The 12,778-nt window shown below is 49.7% G+C and overlaps 1 protein-coding gene across 1 annotated transcript in view; it reads right to left on the reverse strand.

Moving 5' to 3' along the window:
* Positions 1–10,999, reverse strand: part of Wnt9b (Wnt family member 9B) — a 31,660-nt gene extending 20,661 nt beyond the window's left edge. Inside the window, exon 1 of the mRNA XM_042674128.1 lies at positions 10,905–10,999. Within this exon, the coding sequence (XP_042530062.1) occupies positions 10,905–10,993 (89 nt within the window). The 5' untranslated portion in view covers positions 10,994–10,999. The remainder of the gene's footprint in view (positions 1–10,904) is intronic.
* Between the last annotated feature and the right edge of the window lie 1,779 nt (positions 11,000–12,778).

The raw sequence follows: 12,778 nt of genomic DNA on the forward strand, positions 1-12,778 counted from the left end.
GTTCCTTCCATGCTCCACTCCCACCTCTCCCCAGCAGGGGGCCGTTCCAGGGAAAGTTCCCAGCCACTGGCCAGTCTCCCCATCCAGCTGTCTCTCCCCTCCCCTTATTACACTGAGGGGTACCAGGCTTACCCTAGCTTCTCCATCTTTCTATCCCATTCTCCTCTGAGAGATTCAGTGTCACCTCAGGCCTGCTCCAAGAAGACATACTCAGGGCACAGCCTGGCCAAGTTGGCAGTTGCTGTTTCCTACCTTTCTGCCAACTTCTCCATTCCCCTCCTCCCACCCTCTCCCTCGCCCATTCATGTCTTTATTCACTATCAGCCTCCAGACTGGTCCACCCACAGACATGAGATCTCTCACTACTTCCTACCTGCCTGTTCCCTAACTCCCTCCTTTCAGCTCCTGACCTCCAGGACTCCACCCTAGAGATGGAATCTGCCCACCCCCTCCTCTGGCATCCACCCAGACGCCATCCCCTATCCCATCTAGTTCTGCAGAAAAGAGTCTGGCCCAGCTGTGGGCTTTGTCTCTACTTCCTGTCTTGCCCAGGCTGCCCACTGAGGATGGCATTAGGGAGACATTGCTTGAGCTGAGTGGGCAGCCAGCCACACAGCCAGCATGCTCTGCATCTCAACAATCTCAGGATTTCAGCATCTGTGCAGGAAACACTTCCCCTCCCTCCTTTCCTTCTGCCTCTCTGCCTCTGCTCAGGCTCAGGCTAAAGCTTGGAGAGGAAGCCTTCTGTCCCTGGCATGTATGGCTCAGCCGGTACAGTGGCCACAGAAGGTCCCCAAAGTCAGTTTGTCCAGAGCAGAAAGATTCCTTGCCTTTGTAAGTCTGGCTTATGAGCTTTTCCCAGGTCCTTGGCTGGGTGCAAATGGACACCCCTAGGGTCATTATACAGAGCCCTTCCCTGCAGGAACGCCTGGTCTACAGGTCTACATGTAAAAGCTGTTGTGCTGTGGAGAGGGCAGGAAGACAAGAAGTTTGCCAAATGGACAGGTCCTTGGTGCCCAGAGAGTTCATGGAAGACCTTTTGTCCACTGTGATAGTAGCAGGGCTGGGATGTGCCCTGGTTTTCCTCTTTCTACCTAGCCTGGCAGTCTCTACTTTCACATCTCAACATAACACAGCAGGAAAGCAAAATCAGCGACTGCCATGACAAATGTCTCAGGTGGTAGGTGGTGGGAATCCAGGACAGGTGGAGTTGAAGGGAAGGAAACTGGTTGAGATTCCTAGGAGCTCCCTGCACAGTCCTGGAGGTGGGACCCCGAGAAGGAAGAGGAAGAACCTCTGTTTTAAAGGTTACTTTCCTCCTAGTTGGACTCAATCTCCTTTCTGCCAGAAGTCACAAATGCAGTGGCCTGTCTATCCATATAAACGTGTGAGAGTCTAACACAATACCAGTGCCTGAGAACCTAATCTGCAGGACAGAGGGAAGGCCAAAGGGGTGGATCAGGAAGAGGGGGACAGGAAAAGGAGCTCACTGTAGTGAGCATCAGAGAAAAGGCAGGGGCTAGACTCGCTTAAGAAAAGCCTTCCCAGCTTCTTGGGTTCACAGACCTAGTCCTGAGTCAGGAGAAAGGCAGCTTCAGGGACACGGGTGGGCATTGTAGAGAAAGGACTATATCTCCCAATGAGGAATATGTCCCCCCTCAACACACACACACACAGACACAGACACACACACACACAGACACAGACACACAGACACAGACACACACAGACACACACAGACACACACAGACACACACAGACACACACACACACACACACACACACACACACACACACACACACACACTTGGCTCTGCCCCAACCATGGGGTCCTAGCTCCTGGTCTGGTGACTATAGCCAAGTCACTTAACCATGGCAAGTTTACCAGCTCATTAGCTTAGCAGACTCCAAGTGCTCCTGGGCTCTGGTCCCCTTTCCCCCGGGAGGAGCCAACCCCCACCCTGTGTACACTCACTCAGGGATACAAACCATCCCAGAGTTGACAGGCTCTGGGAAAAGAAGTCTTGGACCACAGAAGCTACTTGTCCTCTTGTAAGTCCCAAGGATAGCTCACAGACTTCCACACAAAGCAGGAACCTCCCAGCCAACCAGGGAACCACCTTGAGTACTCCTGAGGGCCAGAGTAGTCCAGGATACCCAGGGAGGAATGAAACCGAGAGAAGATCCCTTGGGAATAGAGTGGATCCCTCCAGAACAGAATCAGAATGAATTTCCACCTTAGATCATCTGGACTCACAGCTCAAGAAGAGGACCTGTCTCTTCAACCCAGTCTCTACCTTGTCCTCCTGCCATGTCTAATTCAGCCCACCCTCTGTGCCTTTCTTCATGCCATACCCCCTACCTAGAGTGCCTTTTAAAACATTGAATGGCCAGGCACAAGTGGTTCACACCTGTAATCCTAGCTATTCAGGAGGCTGAAATCTAAGGATCCATGTTCGAAGCCAGTCCAAGCAGGAAAGTCTGTGAAACTCATCTGCAGTTAGCTGCCAAAAATCCAGAAGTGGTACAAGTGGTAGAACTTCAGTCTTGAGTGACAAAGCTGAGGGACAGTGCCTAGGTTCTGAATTTCAAGCTCTAGTACACCAACACACACACACACACACACACACACACACACACACACACACACACACACACACAATTAAAATACAAAATACAAAGAATAGCCAGGTGCCGTGGCTCATGCCTGTAAATCCTAGCTACTCAGGAGGCTGAGATCTGAGGATCATGGTTCAAAGCCAGCCTGGGCAGGAAAGTTTGTGAAACTCTTATCTCCAATAACCACCAGTGTAGCTCAAGTGGTAGCGAGCTAGCCTTGAGCTGAAGAGCTGAGGGACAGCGCTCAGGCTCAGAGTTCAAGCCCCATGACCGACCAAAATAGATAGAGAGAGAGAGAGAGAGAGAGAGAGAGAGAGAGAGAGAGAGAGAGAGAGAGAGAGAGAGAGAGACTAGGAAAGCTAGTCCTGAGACCCTATACAGCTTAGAGATGATGTTGCTTATTTACCTCTAAATAGCTTAGAGATAATGTTGCTTATTCACCTCTACCTTGCTCACCAACCATCCTCTTTCTATGTCTTTTCCCACTTTATTTGGATATAGTACTACTAGCCTCTTCAAGGCTGGACAATTTCTCAAGTTATCTGTAACTCCTTGGTGGAGCCATGGCTTCTTATCCTCTGGGGTTGCCTTCCTCAGCCCTGGCCCTTTCCTCCCTCAGCACAGATGTTCTTCAGACACTTGTTGGCTGCATCAATCTCTCAGCTGCTCAACCCTGGGCAGGAGTGTGGTCCAGGCTCTCGCTCAGCCTCCCATGGCCTTGGTCACATGCTGCAGTCATCACCACCTAACATCCCACAAACCTTCCCAAGCTGGGCTAGACAGGATGGGCGGGGGACAGGCTTGGCAAGAACCTGCCCAGCTCTGAGACTATGATCCATAATGCATGCTCTTCCCAGTGCCAGACCTCAGGACCATCTGGCCCTGGTCACTCCGACCCTGAGCTCTCAGGTCATGCAGCTTCCTTGAGGTGCTGACCTTGGGATTGAGAAAGCCAAGCCAGTCCCCTTTGGGCCCCAATCTGTGGGGACATGCTGTGCTTGGATACTCAAGTTTCCCTTTGATACCCAGCCAGCACCAGTTAAGAAATTGGCCTGAGTCTTTTCTTAAAACTCTACTTGAGTGGAATGCCAGTGGCTCACGCCTGTAATCCGAGTTACTCAGGAGGATGAGATCTAAGGATTGTGGTTTGAAGCCAGGCTGGACAGACAAACCTTGAGGGACTCTTATATCCAATTAACCAACAAAAAGACAGAAGTAGAAGTGTGGCTCAAATGGTAAATCAGCCTTGATTGAAAAGGCCAAGTATTCAAGCCCTGAGTTCAAGTCCCAGTACCAGCACACACAAAAAGAAAGTAATAAAGGGGTGAATTCCATTTTATCAAAATACATTACATGCATACATAAAGAAATATCATCATGAAACCCTTTTATGCAGCTAATAGATATTAACCAAAAAATAAATGAAATAAATATATAATATTAGGGTTGGGATATATCTCAGTGGGGGGTATGCAAGAGACTCCAGCAGCAAAAAAAAAAAAAGAAATGCAAATTCAAAATAGAGCAAAAAAAACCAAATAAATAAAAGAGCACATGGGATGGACACAGCAGAGGAGGTCCAAGGAAAGGAAAAGGGCCACAGCAAAGAAGAGGCACTGCCCATGCAGACATTCACTGAAGGAGGGGGGTGGGCACAGCTGGCAACTGTACCCCCAGCATACAGAGAACCATGGGTGAACTAGAGATGTGCATCCATAATACACTAGCTAACAAGGCAGGAATTGAGGACACAAGAGGCATCCCTACCTATGCAAGTGACAGAGGAGGGACTAGAAGGTCAGAGCCCCTCCTTTCCTGCTTCTCTTCCTCAACCTCAACCACAGCAACCTCACCAGCATCCACTAAGGGGGCTGGTTGACCCTGGGCCCAAGTCTGGAACCCTCTTCAAAGATTACAGCTCAACCAGAGACAAGTGACCTAAATTCTTCCCTAAAGACACAGTTACTCTTATCAGGGATATTTGGCTTTTAATCCATTCCTCAAAGCAGTAAAACTTTTGCTCTTTCTTTCCTCTTACCTTGTTTTACTCAAGAGTCAATTCAATTTCTAAAAAGAAGAAAAATAAACAAGAATGATGCTATTTAAATACATAAAACAAAGATAATTTTTAAAAAAATTGTAAGACTTGCACACCCAAAACTACAAAATACTGCGGAGGGAAACAAAGCCTAAATAGTTATGGCCTATTTATAAATCAGCCTACTCAATATTGTTAGAATGTGAACCTTTCATAATTGGCTTACAGATTTAATGCAATTCCAATCAAACTCCTAACAGGCTTTCATGTGGATCCTGGTAAGTTGATGCTAAAATTTATGTGGAAACACAAAGGAACAAATAGCCAAAAAAAATTTTGGAAAAGTACAATGTTAGAGAATTTACAGGTCTTGATTCCTAGACTTACTATAAAGCTACAATCATCAATACGATGTGGAGTTGACACAAGGGTAGGCACAAATATTAGTGGGACAACACACAGAGTTCAGAAATAGACCCACACATGGAGATAAAATGAATCACAATAAAGATAACGTTGGAGAAGAGATCATCCTCAACAAAAATGGTGCTCCAAGAGGATGGCCATATGAAAAACAATAACACCAGATCCCTACCTCAGACCACATACACAAACTTGTGATGTATCCTAGACCTAGGTGTAAAAGCTAAACGAAGTTTCTGGAAAAAATATTAGAGAAAAATCTTTGCAACTTTTGAGTAGGTAGAAATTTCATGGGTTGGGGGCTGGGAAGGTAGCTCAGTGGTAGAGCGCTTGTCTTGCATGCATGAGGCCCTGGGTTCGATTCCTCAGCACCACAGAAAAAGCTGGAAGTGGCGCTGTGGCTCAAGTGGTAGAGTGTTCCAGCCTTGAGCTGAAGAGCTGAGGGATAGCGCCCAAGCCCAGAGTTCAAGCCCCAAGACCGACCAAAAAAAAAATGTTTTCTCCATAAAATACCAATAAGAATGAGAAGGCAAGCCACAGATAGGGATAAAATGTTGTGACTACTTTCTAACAAACAACTTAAATCAGCTAGGTGCTAGCAGCTCATGCCTATAATCCTTGCTACTTAGGTGGCTGGGATCTAAGGATTGTGGTTCAAAGCCAGCCCTGGCAGGAAAGGCTTGTGAGACTCTTACTTCCAATAAATTACCAAAAAAGCTGGAAGTGGAGTTGTGGCTCAAGTGGTAGAATGCTCACATTGAGCACAAGAGCTCAAAGACAGTGCTCAGCTCCAGAGTTCAAACTCAAGGACGAGCCACCACCACCAACAACAAAAAGATACTCCATTAACCAATATTCACATGTCAGAACATCCAACACACCATTCACTGGTGGAGCAATACAACTTAAAACCACTATGAGATACCAATATACATACCTACTAAAATGGCCACTGTTAAAATTGTCTATAATTGGCAAGAATAGAAAGCAACTAGAGCTTTCATATAGTACTATGTGACATGGCAAAAACATCTTAGAAAACTGTTCGGTCATTTCTTCTGATCAGTTAAACATACACCTACCATATGATTCAACAATCCAATCCTAGGCCCTGATAGAGAAATGGAGAAATGTCCATGAAAGAGGTATTCATGGTTGCATACTGGGAATATCTAAAACTCTGGAAATAAACCAAAATTCGCATCAACTCAGAAATCAGTGAAAGAATATGTAGCCCATTCATGTAATGGACTACTGCTCAAGAATAAGGAGGAAAGAGCCACTGATACAATGACATGAGTGAATCTCAAAAATGTCATATTGAACAAAAGAATCTAAGCACAAAAGGCTCTAGACCATATGATCTCATTTACATAAGCAGAAAGCAGAGGAGTGAGTTTTTTCAGGAAAAAATTCCTTCAGAGTGGTAGAAATGTTCTATGAATAATTCTGGCCAGGTGCCAGTGGTTCAAGCCTTTAATCCTAGTTACTCAGGAGGCTGAGCTCTGAAGATAATGGTTTGAAGCCCACACAGGCAGAAAAGTTCCCATAAGACTCTTATCTCCAATTAACCACTAGAAAACCAGAAGTGGAGCTGTGGCTCAAAGTGGTAGAGTGCTAGCCTTGAGCAAAAGAGCTCAGGGACAGTACCTACACCCTGAGTTCAAGCCCCACAAAAGATCAAAAAAATTCTGGTCACTTCAAGTGTGTATACAGGTGTATCTATTTGTAAAAATCCAATCTGCTTATTTAAAATATAAATTTTATATGTGCAATAGTGAGTTGGAAAAATAAAGGCTATGTCTTGTTTCTTTGGATACACTGGGCCCTGTGAGGCTCACAGAGGGTGCCACAAATATACAGTGACAGGAGGTGAACTAGAGCTTAGGGACCAAGGTTGCCTGATTCTTGGGCATTCGCTGTGTTGTCCTTCATCAAGAAGTCACTTGTCCCCAGGATTCTTAGCACCTTGGAAGTTCTAAGGTCCCCTAACCCTAGCAGACCTGGTCTTGGCATTGAAAGTCTACAGTTTTCTAGGACTAGATGTCCTTGTCTGGATAGCTGGACAACTCTACTAAAACGCTCTGTAATGCGAATTTAAGTGTTCCCTATCGCTGGCTCTGTGACTTGGGGCAGATATTTTAACCCTGCTGACCTCTGGGTGTGATGGGCATACACAGCTTTAAGATGGATAAGAGGCTTGAAAAGGATGGACCCAAAGCGAGTTCCCAGCACAGCTGCTGGTGGTTTCTGAGGCTCTAGCCACCTCCTGCTATCCTCTGAGCACCTCCTGACAGCCAGGCAGGGTTCCGTGTGCCCCGTCCCACTGTTATAGGCAGAGACGCACATTGTGAGCTCTTCCTCTGGGGTCAGGAAGAAGGATATGAGAGAGAGTTAAAGGAGCAGAGGGTACAGACCAACCTCCAGCCCTTGCCCTGTGCAACCCCTCCATAGCTGCTGTGTCCCTGGGGTCCATGGCAGCTAAGGAGAGGACCACTCCCTGTAGAGCATGGAGCACAAGACTCACACTGTGATACCAGGTGACTCACTAGACTTTTCTGATGATCCATTTCCTTTGGAAACCATTTGCCCACACCATACAGGCCTCAGGTCCCGTAGAGAAGAGGATGCATAAATAAATCATTCATTAGGCTGGGATTAACTTCTAGACTACGTATGTTACCATCATCAACTACACACCTAGATTGAAGGCTCATGCAGAGAGGCTGGGCTCCAGTGGCTTACACCTGAGCCACTGAGCTCACATCTGAGTTACTTGGAGACTGAGATCTGGAGGATCAAGATTCAAAGCCAGCACAGGCAGAAAAATCTGTGAGACTCCATGTCCAAACTAACAAGCAAAATGCAGGGCTGTAGATGTGGTTCAAATGGTAGAGTGCTAGCTGAGCATGCAAGCACAGCAAGCTCAAACTCTGAGTTCAAACTCTGGTACCAGGGCAAGGTAGGGGAGTGGAAGAAGCCATTGTTGGCTCACAGGTTTGGGAGTAGAGGTTTTGCTTCATCTGAAAAATAGGAAAAATTACATGTGACTGTCTTTGATTTTTAACCTCTTCTTGCCTCCTCCTCCTCCCTTCCTTCTCCTTTCTCCTCCTCTTCCTTCTGCCTGCTTGCAGTTCCAAAAGAATATGAGGACCAGTGCCTCTCAGAGCCCAAACTCCATTTCTGAGAGAAATCTCAGTAACAACACACAAGGGGAAATGGAAAGCCTGGGAATACTTGACCATCTTAAAGGAGGTGGTAGAGCACTTTCAAGGCTGCCTCAAGAAAATTGATCTCACTCTCCCAAGAGTCAAATTTTCTTGCACTGGGTAATAAACTAGACCTCTCTATGTGATAATTAGAAATGATACTTCAAATGCATTGAAGACAAAGCACATTGCCTTACATTCTCACGAAAGTGATATCAGATTTCTTCCAGAGGAAAATTATTCCAGTAGAAAACTGAGCACCCTGATCCTAGCTGGAACAACTGAGTCACAAGAGGATGTCCTGAATGATAGCCCTGGCTGAATCCTGTCCATTATTCTGGGGTCAAACAGCTAACAATATGAAGCTCTGATTTTAATTTATTCCCAACTGGAGGGGTGGTGGCTCTAGTATTCCTTGCCAGTTCTATCTAGCTAAGCTCCTAATCTGGAACAGATATTTCCCATTCTCACATCTCACAGACCTGACCATGGGGCAGACTGGCCATCTCCCCTCTCATTTCCAAGGCAACCCCTTGTTCACACACACAAAACCCATTCTAATCTTGAGCATTACTAAAAACTCATTTTTCTTCTAACACTCCAGCTAAGGGGTCCAGGAGCTCTGGAACCCCTATTCTCATCCTACCTGACCTTCTCTCCTACTGCTAATCAGAAAACTCAAGCAAACAAGAGAATTGTGGAAAGGAGCTAATACCTAAGTGTATGTCCTTCCCTTCTCCATTCTGGCTCAGAAACGTCTCAAGGCTGAGACACCTGGATACTGTACTGGTTTCTTTAATGCTAATAATCACTAGAAGCTTAGGTCAAGCACTCACTATGCTTTGCATAACTTTTGTATGTGTGTGTGTGTGAGGGGGGGGTTTACTGAGACTTGAACTCAAGGCCCTGGTGCTTTCCTCGGCATTTTTCACTCAAGGCTGGCACTCTACCACTTGTACTATAGCTCCACTTCCTGCTCTTTGGTGGTTAAGTGGAGATAAGAGTCTCATGGACTTTTCTGCCTGGCTGGCTTTGAACTGTGATCCTCATGTCTCAGCTTCCTGAGTAGCTAGGATTATAGGTATGGGCCACCACCTTCATATCTTTACTCCATCCTCTTACAAAACAGGCACTGAGCTCCTCATCAGAGACTGTGGAACAGAACAGTTAAGTGATATGGCAAAAGCACACAGCAAGAAAGTGGCAGGATGGAACTCAGAGTTTGTGCCCTGTCCATTACATTCTGCCTGCTGAAAGAAAGGTAGCTCATTCTAGCCTGAAATACTCAGCAAGCAATATCATCTATGTCTACTGCTGTGGCGGGGAGGGGGGGGGGTCACACATCAACTCCAACCTGAGCCCCAAGAGAAACTGAGGCCCAGTTTCTTCTCAGGTCATCATAAACAGGGCCCAGAGATAGGATTAGAGTTAACATCCCTCCCCCAACACCGGGCCCATATATTTCAGAGGAGACTATTGCCTACAGTGCAGAGGGTCATGACCTGGAAATTAGTTCACAGCCCTTACACACACCCCTGAAGCAGCCACTGCCACATCAGTAGCTGGTTAGAATGGGATCACACCGTGAACCTCGCCCTGACTTGGGGAGAAACTCACCAAAAGAGGAAAGGTTTAAAGTCACAGCCTTGGGGGGAGATGAGGAAGATGCTTTCGGATCCAGGGTCCCTGCCACCACCCCACCCCTGCCAAGTGCCTGTCTTTCAGGATCAGAGAAGAGGCATGGAGACAATTGCCCCCTATCTTTCCTTCCCAACTTCCCCCTCCTGGATCCCACCCCACACTCTCCAGCCTCTCAACTGGCATCCCCTCTTTCCAGCCATGTCCACCCTCCCGAGAAGTCACCCGACGCCAGGTGCATTCTGAGATTTGATCGTTTCCTCAGCGGACAGTTCCTCGCGTGTCTTCAGTCCACCCTCCCTCCCCACCGTCGGCGCGCCTCCAATACCCTTTGGGTCATCCAGAAGCTCTGCCTGGGTCCCCATTATCTACCCCCCTCCCCACTCATCCGCCCAGCCCTCCAAATCCCCCGCACCGCAAGGAGATAGGCGAAGGCTGGACAGAGCCCGAGAGGGGAGCAGAGACAGGGCAGCCGAGTGAGGGTCCAGAGCGGGCATGGGGCGCAGAGGACGCCCGGAGGGGCAGCGCCAGGACCGCAGGCGTGCGCGCGGAGTCGCGGGGTTCGGGCTGGAGGAGTCTGACGCCCAGCAGGGCGAGGGCACGGAAGACTAGACGTCCAGAAGGGATGGTGGGAGTCTGAGCCCAGAAAACCAGAGAGGAAGCTCGGAACTCGAACTCCGACCCGGTTGCATCTCGACGGGAAGAGGGTCTGAGTTGGAGGCCTCGTCGGGACCCGGGGACAGAGGACTGGGGTGCGGGGCGCTGGCTCTGCTACTGCCGGAGGGGTGACGGGAGCGGGTCGCACGCAGGCCGGGCACTGTTTGCGGCAGCGGGCCCGGCACGGGGGCACCGATTGCGGGAGCGGGCCCGGTGCGGAGGCACCGATTGCGGGAGAGAGGAGGCGGGCGCGGGCTGGGGGCGCGGGCCGGGCGCAGGCTGGGCGGGGGCGGGGGGGGAGGGATGCGGCGGGCACTGACCCGAAGTAAGAGGCCGAGGCGGCGGCGGCGGCGGCGGGCAGCGCCAGCAGGCAGAGCGCAGCCAGGGCCAGCGCGGGCGCGGGGCGCATGGTGCCGGCGGCGCGGCGCCCTCTGGCATCTCCTCCCGCCGCCCGGCACTCGCAGCGCCGCCACCAGCCGCCCGCGGGGCTTTAAACCCGGGCGGGGCGGAGCGGGACGAGGAGGCGGGGGTGGGGGGGGCGCGAGGGGCGGGAGTGGCGCGGGTCCGGACGGCGAGCCCCCTCCCCCCCTCCCCATTGGCCCCGCCGCGCTCGCCCCGCCCCGTCGCGGGTGGGGCCGCCAACCCGGGTCCGCCCCCTCCTCATCCCCACCTCTACCCCCACCCCACACTCGCCCCAGGTGAGAGCTCACCTGGCGCCGGGCCCACCTGGGGACGCGGGGACACGAGTGATGCCCCCCCCAAGCCCCGTGGGGCCTGGAGAGGCGGGGATAGGGGTACCGCGCTGGGTGCTTCTCCCGCACGGGGTGGAGGGACCCGCAATCTCTCCTCCGAGCTGCACCCTGGGGAGGGGGGAGGCACCGGCCTAGAGACTACGGAAATTGGCGTCTTGTCCGCGCTCCTGCCCAGTGGTGCCGGTCTCTCTGCAGCCGCCCGTCTTGCTGGGCAAAGGGACTCCCGTGGGGGGATCCTTGGTCAGACAGCAGGATGAAAAGGGCACCCCTGTCTATAAACGGGGGGGCTGGCGGTCACAAGCCAGGTGCACAGTGCGGGCCTCCATGGGTGTTTGACAAAAGGCGGTCGGTATTGAATAGGACAGAAATTCATACTAAGCAATAGGCCAAACAGACATAGAAGAGGGAACTAATTTTGAAGGTGTGGAGGTGCCCAAAGTTCTGTCTTACTTGGGGAGGGGGGAGGGAGGGGGTGGCGTTTGAGGCTTGAACCCAGAGTCTCACACTTTGCCTTAGCCTTTTCACTTACGGCTAGTGCTCTACTACTTGAGTCACAGCTCCACTTGCAGTTTTTTGTTTTTGTTTTTGTTAATTGGAGATAAGAGTGTCTTGGGGGGCTGGGAAGGTGGCTCAGTGGTAGAGTGCTTGCCTTGCATGCATGAGCCCTGGGTTCGATTCCTCAGCACCACATAAGCAAAAAAGAAAGCCGGAAGTGGCGCTGTGGCTCATGTGGTAGAGCGCTAGCCTTGAGCTGAAGAGCTGAGGGACAGTGCCCAGGCCCAGAGTTCAGGCCCCACGACCAGACCCAAAAAAACAAAAAAGAGTGTCTTGGATTTGTCTGCCCTGCTGGCTTCTGTGTGAGATCCTCAGATGTCAGCCTCCTGAGTAGCTAGTATGACAGGCACAATCACCAGCAGTGGGCCTTTCTCACCCTTTATAAACAATTTTATTCCAATTTCTGCAGTGAAGATGCGCAATCAAAACAGGGAGTGGCACCAGTCTAGAAAGATCAATAACCAGTACCCAAGTGAGATTTAAAATGTGTTTGAAAACCTTGAACATTGAGTCAAATCAAGCAAGACAAAATAAAAACTTGGAAGGAATGGCAAATCTTATAAAGTTTCAGGAAAATCAGCCATGCAGGTAGAACATCTTTACAGTACACCGTGGCACCCTGAGGTCTTGGAGAGTTGCTGGGAAGATGGCCACTGTGATGTCAGGTGGTGTTGAAAAAAACAGGTCATAGTGAATGAACCTCTCTGAGCTGTTTCTGTCAATGAGCCAGTGTGACCAGATGACCCATTGATCTTTAACAGCTCTGCCAGCTCTGTCCAATCTAGTGGTTCTATTTATTGAACCACTGCATGGCCCAGAATAGTATGCAGGCTTCTGAGTCCAATCATGTCAATTTTGAGCCCAGATAGGAAATGAGGATGATAACA

Source organism: Dipodomys spectabilis, unplaced genomic scaffold, assembly GCF_019054845.1.
Source record: "Dipodomys spectabilis isolate Male_0828 unplaced genomic scaffold, ASM1905484v1 ptg000018l, whole genome shotgun sequence".
Classification (NCBI taxonomy): Eukaryota; Metazoa; Chordata; class Mammalia; order Rodentia; family Heteromyidae; genus Dipodomys; species Dipodomys spectabilis.